The 14821-nt window shown below is 61.2% G+C and overlaps 7 protein-coding genes across 7 annotated transcripts in view; 3 read left to right on the forward strand and 4 right to left on the reverse strand.

Moving 5' to 3' along the window:
* Positions 1–1014, reverse strand: part of SPRG_20953 (hypothetical protein) — a gene marked incomplete at both ends in the record, with an annotated part of 1743 nt that extends 729 nt beyond the window's left edge. Inside the window, one exon of the mRNA XM_012351237.1 lies at positions 37–1014. Coding sequence (XP_012206627.1) covers positions 37–1014 — 978 coding nt within the window. The remainder of the gene's footprint in view (positions 1–36) is intronic.
* A 608-nt stretch (positions 1015–1622) lies between these two features.
* SPRG_10993 (hypothetical protein) lies at positions 1623–5955 on the reverse strand. Its single transcript, XM_012351204.1, has 7 exons — positions 5520–5955; positions 4676–5475; positions 4049–4628; positions 3619–4000; positions 2985–3574; positions 1875–2940; positions 1623–1829 (listed from the first exon to the last, which is right to left on the reverse strand). Exons 1-7 carry the CDS (start codon positions 5931–5933, stop codon positions 1723–1725), a joined length of 3939 nt encoding a protein of 1312 aa, XP_012206594.1. The 5' UTR covers positions 5934–5955; the 3' UTR covers positions 1623–1722.
* Positions 5956–6057: 102 nt separating this feature from the next.
* On the forward strand, positions 6058–6453 carry SPRG_10994 (hypothetical protein; the record flags this gene model as incomplete). The annotated part of the gene is made up of 2 exons (XM_012351205.1): positions 6058–6143; positions 6189–6453. 2 exons carry the CDS (start codon positions 6058–6060, stop codon positions 6370–6372), a joined length of 270 nt encoding a protein of 89 aa, XP_012206595.1. The 3' UTR covers positions 6373–6453.
* Positions 6454–6510: 57 nt separating this feature from the next.
* On the reverse strand, positions 6511–8288 carry SPRG_22266 (hypothetical protein; the record flags this gene model as incomplete). Its single annotated transcript, XM_012351241.1, has 5 exons — positions 6511–6589; positions 6643–6923; positions 6983–7446; positions 7519–7675; positions 7716–8288. 5 exons carry the CDS (start codon positions 8286–8288, stop codon positions 6511–6513), a joined length of 1554 nt encoding a protein of 517 aa, XP_012206631.1.
* Positions 8289–8967: 679 nt separating this feature from the next.
* Positions 8968–10352, forward strand: SPRG_10995 (hypothetical protein; the record flags this gene model as incomplete). The annotated part of the gene is made up of 10 exons (XM_012351206.1): positions 8968–9063; positions 9129–9155; positions 9205–9257; positions 9316–9478; positions 9533–9684; positions 9724–9868; positions 9921–9973; positions 10020–10078; positions 10122–10193; positions 10251–10352. The coding sequence occupies exons 1-10, from the start codon at positions 8999–9001 to the stop codon at positions 10350–10352; spliced, it is 891 nt and encodes a 296-aa protein (XP_012206596.1). The 5' UTR covers positions 8968–8998.
* A 220-nt stretch (positions 10353–10572) lies between these two features.
* Positions 10573–12230, forward strand: SPRG_10996 (hypothetical protein; the record flags this gene model as incomplete). Its single annotated transcript, XM_012351207.1, has 9 exons — positions 10573–11064; positions 11129–11260; positions 11305–11484; positions 11529–11607; positions 11653–11739; positions 11784–11790; positions 11829–11904; positions 11956–12022; positions 12070–12230. Exons 1-9 carry the CDS (start codon positions 10621–10623, stop codon positions 12228–12230), a joined length of 1233 nt encoding a protein of 410 aa, XP_012206597.1. The 5' UTR covers positions 10573–10620.
* A 43-nt stretch (positions 12231–12273) lies between these two features.
* SPRG_10997 (T-complex protein 1 subunit alpha) lies at positions 12274–14053 on the reverse strand. Its single transcript, XM_012351208.1, has 2 exons — positions 13889–14053; positions 12274–13842 (listed from the first exon to the last, which is right to left on the reverse strand). The coding sequence occupies exons 1-2, from the start codon at positions 14015–14017 to the stop codon at positions 12340–12342; spliced, it is 1632 nt and encodes a 543-aa protein (XP_012206598.1). The 5' UTR covers positions 14018–14053; the 3' UTR covers positions 12274–12339.
* Positions 14054–14821: the final 768 nt, after the last annotated feature.

Genomic DNA, 14821 nt, shown 5'->3' on the forward strand with positions numbered 1-14821 from the left:
CGAGCGAGTCGTAGTCCGTGCCCGGTTGTACCACACAAAGTTGACGGCGAGTTCGCGGCGCACGACCATCTCGTCGATCATGTGGTTTCGCGAGAGCGTCATGGCTGGCTCGGGGCCCTCGGTGGCGAGCACGCGGAGGGCCACGTCGACCGGCGAGATGTTGCCGTAGCGCAAGTACGGACTCAGGTTGCTCGTCGCGTCCTTCTCCGGCTTGTTGCGCTCGGTCTCGTAGTCGAGCAGCTTGTCTCGAAGGAACACTTCGAGCGTCGCTTGGGCGTGAGTCTCGCCACCAAGGTACGTCGAGACCCGCGGGACCGACACGTCGACGTCGGATGCGGCCGCCAAGAGGCTCTCGACCGACGCGCTCAAGTCGAGCGGTGTCAGCGGCGGCGACCACGTGTCTGGCACCGCGGTGGGCTTGAGGTACCGCAATGGCGGCAGCGGCAGGAGGTAATTCGGCATGAGCTTCTTGATCTTGGGTCGGATCGTGCCGTTGTTGTGCTCCTCATGGTTGCTTATCGTGGCGACAGGAATCATCACGTCGGCCTCGACCTGCAGCACGGGCACCTTGACGGCAGCGACAAACGCTTCGGTGCGTCGGCGTTCGTGGCGCAGATACGGGTGGTCAGTCACGACGACCGAGGCGTTCGCGCTCGCAAAGGCGACGGCTTCGACCGGCGTCATGCTCGAGGCGTGCGCGCAGTGCACCGCGTGGAACGGGATCTTTTGCGCATGCAGCGAGGCGTGGACGTCCTTGAGGCTCTCGAGAAGAAAGGCCATGTGACGCTCCGACATGCGCTCGGCCGACGTGTCGACCGTGAAGAGCACGTGCAGTGGCTGCTGCAGCGTGTTGGCGGCCTTGATCGCAGCATGGAGCGCGTAGTTGTAGCGTGTGCGCAGTGACGCCTGCATGTAGTAGAGGACGTGGCGGCCGCCGTTCGCTGTGCTCTCGCCGCGCAGCCACTTGAGGCGGTCGGGCTTGAGTCCATTGACGACAAAGTCGGCGAGCTTCATGGTTGGGTTGACACGAGAGATTCGATTCTGGCGATTACTTCGGTCGAGCCGTGGACTTCGGGCGAAGCCATTGTTCCAGGATCGCATTGGCGTTTGCCACGTCATATCCGGATATATTAAGGGTGGTGGATTTAGCCGCGATATTTAGGAAGGCAAGATCGTGCCACTATACACTCTCAAACGCGCCGCACTAGCACGCAGACGGTAGGCTACGACTTCCTGGTGTCGTATCCAATCATGAGACGCATCATGTACACGTTTGAGATGACTTGCTGGTGACGAGCCATTAGCTTCGACACCCATTCCAGATCGACCGGATTTCAGCACGCACCAGCCATGGTGTCATCCAGATACAGGCGGCACACGTCAAGGGTGCATGTCAGAGACCTTGCAGTGGAGCCAGATGATGGTCAACGTTGGGCTCTGAAAGGAGATGCAGAGCTCGAATGATGCTAGCGCCGCAGTCGAGAATGTCGATTGCTTGGCTCGTATGCAGCGATTCAAGGATGCATCCAGTCGGATCTGCCTGCCAGAATCTTCCCGCCATTTGGCTATCGCCGACACAAGGCCCACAGCACAGAGTGTGGACGCTCCGACTATCACCTCCAGTAGATAATAGATCATTGGCGGTACGCACGTCGAAGCGAATCCTTGGTCATCCACACGACTATAGCTACAACGTGTTCCACAACTGGCTTTGGTCAGCATCTAGGACGAGCATGTGACTTGCTCGAGTTCGTTCTTCCAGAGCAGCGCCATGGCCTCGATCGCGTCTTTGGCCAGCGCATCGTCGCAACCCGGCGCATCGATTTTGCCTAAGTGACCATGCATTTCCGCTCCATCATCAAGATCGGTCGTACGTTGGAGGAGGTCGGCCAGACACTTTCGAAGTTCAAGCACGAGCATCGCCGTCCGGGCACTAGCCGGAATCGACAGCCATCCATCCACGACCAGCGCCGGCGCTGGCTGCAACACATCGACGTCGACCGCGCCGCCAAACAAGGCCAGCGCATACGGCGTGATGCTACTGCTCACCGGAACGTAGACGCGCGACGTCTGGAGCTTGATGTGGTAGCCAAGGTACGGCGTCAAGAACGTCTTGCGGCCGTGGTTGACGCTCGACGGATGCAAATGCACCTGCTTCTTCTTTTCCCAGAACCGGACCACGCCACTGGTCGCATCGACCTGCACGTCGACCACGTTCGGGTACAAGCCCGACGCGACGACCGCAGCGACCACCGCCTCGTCGTTGGCCAAGCCATTCGAGCGTCCTTGCTGCTTCGCATAGTCGCGCGGTAGAAACTCGAGTTGGACAAGGAGCTGCTCGAACGACGCCGCGAGCTTGCGAATCTCTTCGAGCGCCGCCGGGTGCAGGTAGTTGCGACGGCAAAACCCAGCTCGGTCCGTCGACCGCTGCCACGCGTCGTAGGCCGCCAAGTCGGTTAGCAAGTCGCTCTGGCTCGCACTCTCAAAGAGCGCGCGCTTGGCCTTGGCATCCCGCTCGGATCCAAAGGGCACTGCAAACGGGCTCTTGGTTTCCAAGATCGCAGCGATGATCGCGATCGGACCCGGGCACTGAAAGATAGCGCCAAAGAGGAGGAGCTTCCCGACGCGCACGTCGAGCGGCAAGGCGGCGAGGTGTTTGCCCAGCGCCGTGAGCGTTTGTTGCGGCGTGACGGCGCCGAGCTGCGAGAGCTCGTTCGTCGCATCCAAAATCGCCTGGTCGGCCGGCGACTCGAGCAGATCGGCCCAGAACGACGGCGCATCCTGACCCACGAGCGTGTGCAGCTGCAGGGCAAGGGACGTGAGCGGTGCACGGTGGATCTCGGCCACGGGCTGCGCCTGGAGCTCGTACTCGAACGTGTCTTTTGGGTACAGGCGGTAGCACACACCGGGTCGGACACGGCCCGCGCGGCCCGCCCGTTGCTATGGAATCATGTCGAAAGGATGAGGATGAGAGTGGATCGTACGTTGGCGTTGGCCTTGGCGATCCACACTTCGGTGAGCGACGACGTCTGCGTCTTGACGTCGTGCCGCATCTGCTTGACGCGGCCGGCGTCAATGACGACCGTGACGTCGTCGATGGTCAGCGACGTCTCGGCGAGGTTCGTGCTCACAATGACCTTGGTCTTGCGCGGGTACGACTGGAAAATACGCTGCTGCTCGGACGATGAGAGCGACGCGTGCAGCGGCAGGAGCACGCAGCGGGTGGCAATCTCGCGGTTGCCATCGAGCTGCTCCAAGAGCGCGCGGATCTCGCCGCGGCCGCTTAGAAACACCAAGATCGCGCCATCGTGGTCGGGCGAGGATAGAATGTGCGCGACAAGGTCTTCAATAAGCTCGTAGTTGATGACGGCCGCATCGATCTTTGCAAGCATCTCGCGCGTCCGCGCCGAGTACCCGTCTACGGCGTCGAGGCCACTGTCATCTGCCCACGACGTCGGCGCCACGTCACGCGTCGACCACGACAGCGTCACTTGGTTGACGTTGCCGCCGCGGCTCGATACCGACACCTTGGACTGCTGCGTAAAATGCCCGTCCGGCTTGCAGTACTTGGACCCTAGCCCCAGGTGAATACCTTTTCTGACATATCCTGCGATGTACCGTCGTGGACAATGTGTCCAGTGGCTTCCAAGACGTCTTCGAGATACCGGACTTCGACGGGGAAGAGCCGACCGGGCACTTGGAGGAGCGGGCAGTCGTCAAAGTAGCGCTGGAACTGCGCGGCGTTGAGCGTCGCACTCATGAGCACGATTTTGAGCTGCGCGCCGCGCCGGAGCAGTCGCCGGAGGAGCGCGAGCAAGACATCGCTTTGGACGTCGCGCTCGTGGATCTCGTCGACGATGACGTGACTGACGCCGTCGAGGTGCATGTTGGACTGCAGCTGCCGCAAGAGGATGCCGGTCGTGCAAAAGAGGAGCTTGCACTGCGCGCTCTTGCGCTGCTCGAGGCGAATGCTGTACCCGACGTAGCCTTTCCCGACGACCTAAAAGTCCGGCCATGAGATTCCATGATGCAGCACAGACGCGGCGACCTCGCCAACTTCGTTCGCAACACGCTCGGCGACACCGATCGCAGCGATGCGGCGCGGCTGCGTGCAGATGATCGAGCCCGACGCGTGGCCGGCTGAGAGGAGGTCGTCGAGGAGGAAGTGCGGCACTTGCGTACTCTTGCCGCAGCCTGTCTCGCCCGAGATGAGCACGACTGAGTGCGACTGGAGAGCGTCGCGGATCTGCGTTCGGTACGCCGCCATCGGCAGCGCATTGCGGCTCGCCACAAAGCTCTGGTACTTGGCGCTCTGGACACGGTCCCGCCATTGCGCCCGGAGACGTTCATCGACGAGTGGTGTCACTGGCAAAGCAACAGCCGCTTCCCAGTCGTTTGCGACGGCACCGCTTGCAGCATCCTCGTCGTCGTCGTCGTCCCACGAGTCGAGGACAACGGCGGGTACCGGCGGCGGCGGCGTCGTGCGAACGGTCGTTTTGTCCGATGCGTCGACTGCACTCTCGTCCTTGCAAAGACGAAAGAGTGCTTGGACAATGGCGTCTTTGGATGACCGCGACGCCGACTGCGCCGCTGCCTTGGCGTCGTCCTTGACGCGCTCCCAGTCGAGCCTAGACACACCGCTTCCACCCGACACGATGCTCGATCTATTACTCACCACATGTCGCGGAAGAAGGGCGGGAAGCCTCGGTGCAGCGGCAAGTGGGGCGCCAGCTCGTACAGCGCGCGCGTTGCCACGGCGTCTTTCGCACCGTCCATCGTCGCGTACAAGACTCCGGGCAGCGAAACGACCTTGGCGACCGCTTTCGACTTGGCTTTGGCGCTTGGCGTCAACGAGACAGAGAAGCTAAACTTGCCGGCCGTCTTGTCTTGCGTAAACGCGGGTGTGGGCCACTTTTGCTTGCGGCAGTAGTCTTGCAGCTGCACGCGCGGTGACTTGCCCGTCCACTTGCCACCAATGTTGGTGTCGATGGGGGCGAGCACGGAGGTGACAACAGCAGCTGTCGGCACGATGGCCGCCACGGGCGCGCTCTCTTCGAGCATGCCAAACAAACCACCGCCCTCGTCGTCGTCGTCGTCGTCGTCGTTGTCGTCGTCGTCGTTGTCTGCACTTGTCGTTGCCGTCGCAGCCGTGGCCGGCGGTGGCGCCGTCGCAGCGTCGTCCAGCTCGAACGTGGGCACGGGCGCCATCTTGGCACGGTCCACGTACAGCTCGAGCTCGCGCATCTCGCGTCGGAGGCGTGCGATCTCGGCATTCCATCGCTTCGCATCGCCGCCGTCGCGCTTGGCACGCTGCGCGTCGACAACGCTCTTTGCGCAGGCCACTTCGAGCTTCCACATGCGCGCCTCGGGCGACAGTTGACTCTCGTCATCTTCGTCGTCCTCCTTGTCGCTGTTGGCTTGCGCTTCCATGTACCGGCGCGTCCACTCTTTTGCCCGGTCCGCATCCTCCTTGGCCTGTTGGTTCATTCTTAGCAGCGCGGCCTACGATTCGCGCGTACCTGTGTCTCAGCAAGGCTTGCTGCGTCGATGATGGGCGCAGCGACGACCGGCGTTGCGATCGCTGCGTCCAGGTCCATGGGCCGCGGTGGAGCAGCGACGACTTCCAAGACAGCATCGTCGGCCGGCGGCTTGGGCACGTTGGCACGGAAGCGCGGCGGCAGGTCGCTGCTCGAGTGGTACAAGCAGATGTAGCGGAGCGCGCCGGCGGCGTCGTTGGCGTGCGCGAGCCCTTCTTCGATGAGCGCAAAGGGTACGCCGAGCGCGGTCAAGGTGTCGTACGCCTTCTCGATCTTCTTGAGCGTCCGACGCCCCGTGCGGAACTGGTCCTGCGTCGACGGCAAGCGAAGCGTCGGCGCCAATAGCTCCTGCAAGCGGGCCTCGGCGTCGGCCGCGAGATCGAGCTGCTGCAGCATGGCTGTTGTACTACTACCTGCGATTGGCCAGCCAAAACCCACCACGCCAGCCTTTTACACGTTTCACACTCATAGAAACGGCGTGCTTTTGCTGTGATTTACACGGTGGGATATCCATTCCGAGATGGACACCGACCACCACCGCTACGCGAGCCTCCGCTACTTCGACGCGATCGTCGCCAAGCCCGCGCGGGTCACGCTCAACCAGAGGTAGCGCTTCGACCCATGTCCAACGATCCTCATGGGCCATGCTAGCCGCGCAATCCTCGAAGGTACGATCGGCGGCGTGAACGGCCGTCAAAGCTTGGTCGGGCTCACGGACCTCCACACGCCGTTGGGTACGTACCCGCGCGCAGTCGTCAAGCTGAGCGACGTCGAGTACGTGGACGTGACGCTGTCGCTGGCCGAGGCCGCGCGCCTGCTAGCGATCGATCGATGAGCCTCGAGTTGCGAGCCATCTCTCATCATTATTATCTTGGTCTATCTATACATTACAGGCGGGCTCGCGTCTTCTCTTCCTCGTTCGTGCTGCTGCTTGTACGTCCATACGACGTCGTCGTCGTCTCCGTTGTCGTCGTTAGATCTCGACGACATCGAGCGTTTTTGGCGCGCGGTTGCTGCTCTCGTTCGAGTTTTCCTCGATCGAGCTCGTCGTCCTACCAACACCTTAGCTTGAGACTCATGCTTCTTCATTGAGCCTCGTGCTTACCCTGGCGACTCGCCGCCCGACGCGTCAATCTTGCGCTTCTTGCCTGGCTGCTCCTCCGACGGCGCGGGCTCCTGCTGCTCGACCGGCGGGCTGCGCACGTTGATCTTGTTGGAGGCGATCAGGAGGTTGGCGGTCGGCGCCATATAATGGCGCGAGTCCTCTCGCTTGAGATCAGCGGCGGTCGGTGCCAGGTAGTGGGCCGCCTTGACGTCTTGCTGCCGCGCCTCGGGCAGCGCATAGCCGCTGCTTCGGGCGTCCGGGCGCAAGAACGCGTCGCCATCCTACACAGCAGGCTTCATATTGAGCACACCTGTCGCCGTGGGGACAAGGCGACTCGGACCTGCGGGTCCGACCGCTGCTGCATCTGGTACGGCGACAACATCGAGTGCTGCGGCGGCGACCGTCCCATTGCGTGCAGTTGGCCATGTTGTACGTGTTGTTGTTGTTGTTGTTGCTGCTGCTGCTGCTGGTGCTGCTGCTGTTGGTGCTGCTGTGGTTGGTGCAACGAATGCAGCTGGTGGTGTGCCTGGTGGTGCGTCGCGTACGGCGAGGCCTGCTGGTGGTGGTGTGCCGGCGGCTGCTGACCTTGGTGTTGCTGGCCTTGGTGCGGTTGCTGGTGCGGTTGCTGGTGCGGCTGCTGGTGCGGCTGCTGGGGCGGTTGCTGCGAGAGGTGCAGCATGTCCTGTGGCCGCATCGGTGGCATGCGCTGGCGCGGCGATCGCATGTTATAGTTGGCGATCGTTGTGCGCATGATGTGCTCGTTGCGTACTTCAAACGTAAACAGTAGCTTCTGCAGAGCGTCGCCTACACAGAAAAAACCATCAACAATTCTGTACCGTGCGAGTAGCCAGGATTTTGGCATCCAGTATTCCGCACCGTGGCACGCGTGGCCCGTCTTGAACATCGTGCGCTGGAGGAGCTCGGCGAGCTCTTCAAACGACATAAGCACACCGAGCTCGGCGCGCGCGACCAGCACCTTGACAACGCCAAACTCGTCAAGCAGATTCAGATAGTCCGCTGGGTTCATGCCCGCCTAGAAGCGATGAGCGTGCGTCGAGGTAAGGACACCGTACCATGTCTTCGGACCGCTTCTTGATGTGCTCGTGCAGCGAGGACGGGTCGAGCGTAAAGGCGCTTGCCGCTTGCATGACGTTGATGTGGCCTGTCTCGACGGCCTGGAGCGCTTTGGACCAGTTGGCCGCTTGATGCACGGGACTGTTGCGCTTCGGCGACGCCTTCATATTAGGCAGCGGCATGTCCTGGTAGCCGGGCATCGGGCCGAGCATCATGGGCGGTCCGCCGCCACCGGGTGGCAAGTGGCCCACTGGACGCATGGGCGGCGGCGCGCCGTACGACGGTGGCTTCATGAGGCTTCGCGGGTCGGCCGACGCGGCCATGTTCGGGTGGTAGGCCATGTTCATCATGTTGAGCATGCTCCCGCCCTGCGGCAGGTACGCGGTCGCTGGCGGCGCGGGCTTGGCCTTCTCGGGCTTGGCGTCGCCGCGCAGGTCCTTTATCCGCCGGTGGAGCGACATGTGGTGGACGCCAAACTTCTGCGCTGCCGTGCGCAGGCTCATCTTGTCGACCATGACGGCGCGGATCGCGTTCGCCCAGACCTCGTCACTGATCGCCGACGTCCGAGCCATCTTCTTCTTGTCTCGGTTCCGACGGAATGAACTCGCGCAGTAGAGTGCGCTCAATATCTATTTTTGAATATTCAACGTCTTTTTCTTGCTCGTTTGATTTTTATATTCAGCGACGAATTCGACGTCGACCAATCAGAGAGCGCGAAAAGCTGTAGGTCGGAAAATAGCGCGATGCCATTGGCTCGCGCGACAGGCCGGCCGGCCGAAGATCGCGCCCACGGGACATCCTTGAAGGTACACGCATCTTGGGCCTAGTGAAGGTCGCCGCCAAAAATCTCGACGAGTACTGTCTCGACGGCAGCGTGAGTCGCCACCGCACCCGGCGCAATATCGCCGAGACACGGCCCTTTCCATCATCTAAAGTTGATAGGTCGCGACCGATCGCCGATCGCTGCACTGACACCCTCAACAACCCCCACTGCACGACCACTCTTTGGAATGCCGACATCGAGTGCGACACCGAGTAGCAACCACCACCACCATCCTCTCAGTTCCTCGTATGTCTTGTCCAACACGAAGAGGCCCCTCGTGTGACAATCCAAGAGAATCATGGCACACGGGAATGGATGGACACAAGGGTCCCCAGATCAAGATGGCGCCCTTGGTTCGAGTAGACTCTCCCGCGCCGTTATCCAAGCTATTTTAGGCGCGCTCTGAATACCCACTGAAACGGCGGCTCCGGCTCGCGTGTTGACCCCCATCATCGATCTATGCGCGCCTGCGTTGCCCTGCTTCTCGCGTGCGCCAAGCCGTTCTTTGCCCTGGTTCTCGAGGCGTACGTTGTACCACAAGCGTCGAACCCGTGGCTGCATGATGTGTTCTGATCAAAGGATGTGATAGCCCATGCTGTTCCGAGAAGGTGCACATGTACGTTCCTTCCATGGGCTATAGTAGCCTGAGCCGGATGGGTGGCTAGTCCAGCTGACTTTGGCGCACACCATGCCCTCCAGGAGCACGAGCTACTTCTGGGTACGATCATTTCACCGAGTAGTACAGCAAGACGGCAATGGCAATGTGATGGCGGTAGCGTCACCGCTTGACTTGTGCGCACCACTCGCTCGCGAGCTCAATGCGACCGGCAAGGTCCTCCTCGCGCGGCGCGGCAAGTGCCGCTTCGTCACGAAAGCACTCCTTGCGCAACGCGCCAACGCGTCGGGTCTCATCGTCATGGACGATGTCGACCGGGAACGGTGCGTTTTGCCTCGTGCTCGTGCTGCCACGTCATAATATTGCGACATGCGTAGGTGGGAAGTTCGGATGCACAGTGACGAGCACGACGCGACGACGCCAGCGATGACCATTCCCGCGGTCTTTGTGTCGCACGCCACGGGCCGCGAACTCGCTGCGCATGTTCGCGCTGGCTACGTCGCCGTGTCGCTCAACGGCACGGGCGAAGGTAGAAGCTGGCGCTGGATACGTACTAGTATGACCCTAGTCGACACGATCACACAATACCTCGAGCGCTATGACCTCAGCGCCGAGCACGTCCGGCTCGTCCACGCGGCCCTCGACTTTGGCCAGGCCATGCTGCCCTACATGGGCTACGCCTACGCGATATCGTTCGCCTATGTTCTCTTGAGGTACCAGGTTGGTTGACGGCACGACGGAGATGCTTCATTTCGCTGCATGTAGTAGCCTCTACACGCTGCTTCTCAACTGGTCCGCGGCCGTCGCGCGGCGAATGTGTACGCCTTCGCCTTCTCTCTCTAGGATCCTGATCGGTCCATGTAGTTTTACACGGCCCGTGGCGCCACTTGAACGTCGTCTCGTACAGCCAGCACTTGGACCTAGTACGCATCCAGACGCCACCATCCTCCTCACACGACGCATTAGATGATGCTGTCGGGCGATGCGGCATGCTGCGCGATCTGCCTCGACGAGTTTGGTCCGTGCCATCAAATCAAGGTACTCGCTGCTCTGGACGGACGCTGGCCTCAAGTAGCTTGGCGTCGTGACGTGTAGCCTCTTCCGTGCACGCACATTTACCATCGAAGCTGCATCGACAAGTGGTTCGAGAAGGGCAGCAACGCGTGCCCGCTCTGCAAGCGACCCGCCTTTCCATGAGGCACCAGCGACTAGAAAGCGACTCGAGCCACCGCGTCGACTAACTAAACGGCCGTGACGCGCAGTGGATCTATATTTAATTTCGCGCTCCAAGTGATTTCTATTGCGTGCGCGGTCGTGGCGGCCGGTGCCCACCCCGGTTTGCATACAAATACCTAGTACAATTAAAAGAAAGCGTCACCTCGCTGGATGACTTGTCCATAAAAATATGTTGCGCATTAAAAAACCCACCGATCGCCGCAGCTCAGTTTCGCTCGCTCATCCGACCATGCTCGCGCCGCCATGGACAGGCCCGACGACGACGTCAACGACGATGGCCGAGAGCAGCGGCTTGACCACCGGCCGCTGCATGGACTCGCCGACAACGTCGTCGCTCAAGCGCTCGTACACGGCCATGGTCGGCGACCACGCGCTGGACCTGGCGGGCCTGAGCCGGATCTTTGCCGCCGTGACGCTTGCCCCCGCCAGTAGCCTCACGGACGTGCGGCCGGACGAACGCTTGTACATCGAGGCCCATCTTGTGCGACTGCTGCGCACGTTTCGCCCGGATGCGCCCGCGCATGTGCTACAGAAACTACCCTCGCTCGCCCGCAAGCTCGATGCGATCCTCTTCCGGCTCGCGCCGACCAAAGCCGACTACATGGACAGCGCGACGCTCTACCGCCGGCTCGTGGCCATCGGCGACGCCGTCCAGAACAAGAAGCGCAAGGCTGTAACCTAAACACGACCTATTTATTCTTCGATTTCGACCGAGCTTCATGAGCGACACGTTGCAGGAAGCGACGACGGCGGGGTCACCCGACGACGATGGGCGGCCGCCCATGTTCAAGCTCTTCTCCGAGTCGCTCTCACGCATCGACCGGACCGCCGACAATGCGGGCTTTGCGTTCACCGCCGTCGACATCAACGTACTTGCTCGTACTTCTGCCACCCGCCGCCAACACTGCTGTAGGGCAAGGAGCTCGGCAGCTTGGACCAGATCAAAGACTTCCGACACCTCCGGTTCGTCAACGTCGCACGCAACAAGCTCTCGGACGCATCGCCTGTGACGGCGCTCGAGTACCTCGTGCACCTCAACCTCGCCGAGAACAGCTTTCGCGAGATCCCCAAGCTCAAGAACGCGCACCTCAAGGTCCATCCGCAAACCTCTTCGACTCGATGCGTATGCTATCGTAGGCGCTGGATGTGTCCAAGAACCAGCTCACCGCCCTGACCGGCGGTGAGAGCAAGAGCCTCGAGGCCCTCAAGGTCAACGGTACAGTTCTGTTCCTGCTGTAGCACCGGCAACGTGTCGCTGCAGGCAATGCGATCACGTCGCTAACGGGACTCGGCGACTTTCCGGCGCTTAAAGCACTCGAGATCTCGCAGAACGCGATCGCCGAGCTGGGTACCCCGCCCAGCTCTTGTCGCTCGAGTCGTTGATCATCGTAGCCGTCTTGTCTCATTCTGCTGCACACTAGTATACCCTATGTAGAGCGAGAACCAACTGACCAACTTGAACGGCCTTGGCGCCTTTCCCAACCTCACCAGCTTCAAGGCAGAGCTCAACAATGTACTACTTGAACGCGTATGTGCGACTGCTGCTTGCATCGAGATCGTGTAGATGACGACGTTGGCCGACCTGGCGGCGCTCGGCGCCTTGACCAAACTCCAGGACGTTGATCTCACGGGTGCGGTAGCCCATGCGTTGGTGGCTTGTTTTCGTAAAAATGACTAGGCAACGCGGTGACCGAAGTCGAACACTATCGACTGGATATGCTCTTGCTGTTGCCGAAACTCAGCAAGCTCGATGGCATCGCCATCACGGACGACGAGCGCCTTGCCGCGATCCAGCTCCACGCCGACCGCACGGCCGCCCCGTCCGAGGACGAGCCGTGACCCGACCTATTTGATACATTGATACAAAACACACAACGTGTAACCTACTACATATCTGATTCTTGTATTGTGTGCTATTAGTCGGACAAAACGGAGGCTGCCACATGTCTTATTGGCCCTGGTCGTCCTTGGGGTTCAGTCGGATCATGTCGTCAATGCGGAGGATCGTGATCGCGGCTTCGGTCGCGAACCGGAGGCTCTTGATCTTGGAGATCGCGGGCTCCACGACGCCGGCCTCGAGGTTGTCCCGGACCTTGCCCTGCAGCAGGTCGAGGCCCGTGAAGCGCAGCGCCTTCTTCGTCGGGTCCACCTGGCTCGTGTTGTGGTGGGCGCGAAGGCGCGCGACCAGCTCCGACGCGTCTTTGGCCGCGTTCACGGCCAGCGTCTTGGGGATGACGAGGAGCGCGTCGGCAAACTCGGCGATCGCGAGCTGCTCGCGCGAGCCCAAGGTCGTCGCAAAGTTCTCGAGGTAGATGCTCAGCGCGCTCTCGACGGCGCCGCCGCCGGCCACGAGCTGGTTGGACTCGAGCATGCGCTTGACGACCATGAGCGAATCGTGGAGCGACCGGTCGATTTCGTCGAGCGCCATCTCGTTGGCGCCGCGGAGGACGACCGTCGTCGCACGGCGCGTGGCGCAGCCCTTGATGTAGATGAGCTCACCATCGCCGACGCGCTCCTCCGAGACTTCGGCGGCGTGGCCGAGGCACGCCGCGTCGTACGTCTCTTCGCCTTCCATGTCGGCAAGGGTCAGGACAACCTGGCCGCCCGTGGCCTTGGCAATGCGGCGGAGGTCTTCCTTCTTGCAGCGGCGGACGCCCATGCAGCCCGCTTCGACAAAGTACTTCATGCAGAGATCATCAATGCCCTTGGTCGTCAGAATCACGTTGGCACCGGCGTCGAGGATCTTCTGGATGCGCTCCTTCGTGATGTCGTACTCGCGCTGGCGGATCTGGTCGACCTCCTTCGGGTCCGTCACGACCATCTGGACGCCCATCTGCATCTTGTGGCGCTGCAAGTCAAAGTCGAGGAGCGCAATCTTGGCACCCTTGATCGTGTTGGGCATCGCCTGCGACGCGCGCGTGCAGTTGAGCGCAAACCCATCGACAAGCTGCGACTCGAGCGCGCTCTTGCCGTGGGCCTTGAGCACGTTGATGGCGCTGACCGGGTACTTGGTCACAATCTTGCCCTTCGCGCCCTCTTCCGTCGTCTTGACCGACGTGACGGCGTCGACGACGAGGTTGGCGAAGAATTCGCTCTCGGGGCCAATGATCTTGGAGCTCATCGACGTCTTGGCCGCGTTCACGAGCGACTCGCGGCCGATCGAGTCGACGGGCACGCTCAGGTGCTCCTTGATGTACTTGACGGCCTCGCGCATCGCCAAGCGGTAGCCCGAAATGATCGACGTCGGGTGGATCTTGTTCTGGACGAGTTCGTTCGCGCGCTTGAGGAGCTCGGCGGCGATAATGACGACCGACGTCGTGCCATCGCCGACTTCCTGGTCCTGGAGACCCGCAAGCTCGACAAGAACCTTACCGGCCGGGTGCTCGACTTCGAGGAGCTTGAGGATCGTCGCACCATCGTTTGTGATCGTCACGTCGCCAATGTCATCGACCTACGTCCAAGATGAGAAAGCGGTGGCGGAGGAAGCTTTGGCCTACGAGCATCTTGTCGAGGCCGACGGGACCCAAAGACGACTTGACGATGTTGGCAATGGCCAAGGCCGCGGTCACGTTCTGCTCACGGACGTCCTTGCCGGACGTGCGCGTACCATCCACCACGAGGTCCATGCTGCTGCTCTGCCTGGTTGACTGGAAATCTCAAACTCCTTTTGCCACCCTCGATGCGCCTCCATACTGAAGCCAAGTCGTTTTCTCCAAACCTCCCACACATGATACACCCCGTGACATCTTATTGCGTCATTTCGGTGGAAAACGAAGCTTCCAGCGCCGCTCGCTCCGCCGCCGGGCGTAGCCGCGCAGCATGGCCGCGACGCGTCGGCGCCGTCGCTACATCGTCGCCAAATGGTCTTGTGTGGGCGAAGACAGGGTACGCATCGGTGCTAGAAGCCGCCCAGCCCACAATTGTTGGGCCAACCACGGCTGTAGCAGCGACTTGCTTGGATCCTGCACAGTCGTGTGCTTGCAAGGACTGGTCGCATGGGTGCTACCATAGGAATATGTGGCAGGAATCACGCCAGGGGCGTACAGCGGTGCCACAGCCATGAAGGAGCTGTCTCCTGGTGCTTCAACGCAATTGCCGTGCGATGCAAACGGTCTAGCACATCGAGTGGCCCACCTTGGCCAGCGACCCATGGAGTGAGCCAAGAGCATGCTTATGGTGGAGGTATTCGCCACAAGCAGAATGGTCTCAAGTACAATCCTCAACGCCAGGTGCGCCAGTCACTCGAGTGCGCCACAAGAGGTGGAGTCGGAGCAAGGTCACCATCGCATCGCATCGCTCGCGGCTGCCAAGGTTCCTTTCCCTTTGTGCTATTGGGGCAAGTCCTCCTGTGACTTGTCGCGAGCAGTCAAGCCGGTCGCACCACCTCGGTCAGCGAGGCTGTGCCAACGTCCGCGATCTCTTGTCGTTCG

This window comes from Saprolegnia parasitica, assembly GCF_000151545.1.
Source record: "Saprolegnia parasitica CBS 223.65 unplaced genomic scaffold supercont2.76, whole genome shotgun sequence".
Classification (NCBI taxonomy): domain Eukaryota; phylum Oomycota; class Saprolegniomycetes; order Saprolegniales; family Saprolegniaceae; genus Saprolegnia; species Saprolegnia parasitica.

Bases quoted from the DNA above. Each gene is read 5' to 3' on its own strand.
- SPRG_10997 (XM_012351208.1), bottom strand. From the start codon at position 14,017: ATGGACCTCGTGGTGGATGGTACGCGCACGTCCGGCAAGGACGTCCGT. The intron at 13,843-13,888 runs GTAGGCCAAAGC...TCTTGGACGTAG, and splicing joins TCGGCCTCGACAAGATGCTC to GTCGATGACATTGGCGACGT.
- SPRG_10993 (XM_012351204.1), bottom strand. From the start codon at position 5,933: ATGCTGCAGCAGCTCGATCTCGCGGCCGACGCCGAGGCCCGCTTGCAG. The intron at 5,476-5,519 runs GTACGCGCGAAT...ATGAACCAACAG, and splicing joins CAAGCCTTGCTGAGACACAG to GCCAAGGAGGATGCGGACCG. The intron at 4,001-4,048 runs GTCGCCGCGTCT...CCGGACTTTTAG, and splicing joins TTGCGAACGAAGTTGGCGAG to GTCGTCGGGAAAGGCTACGT.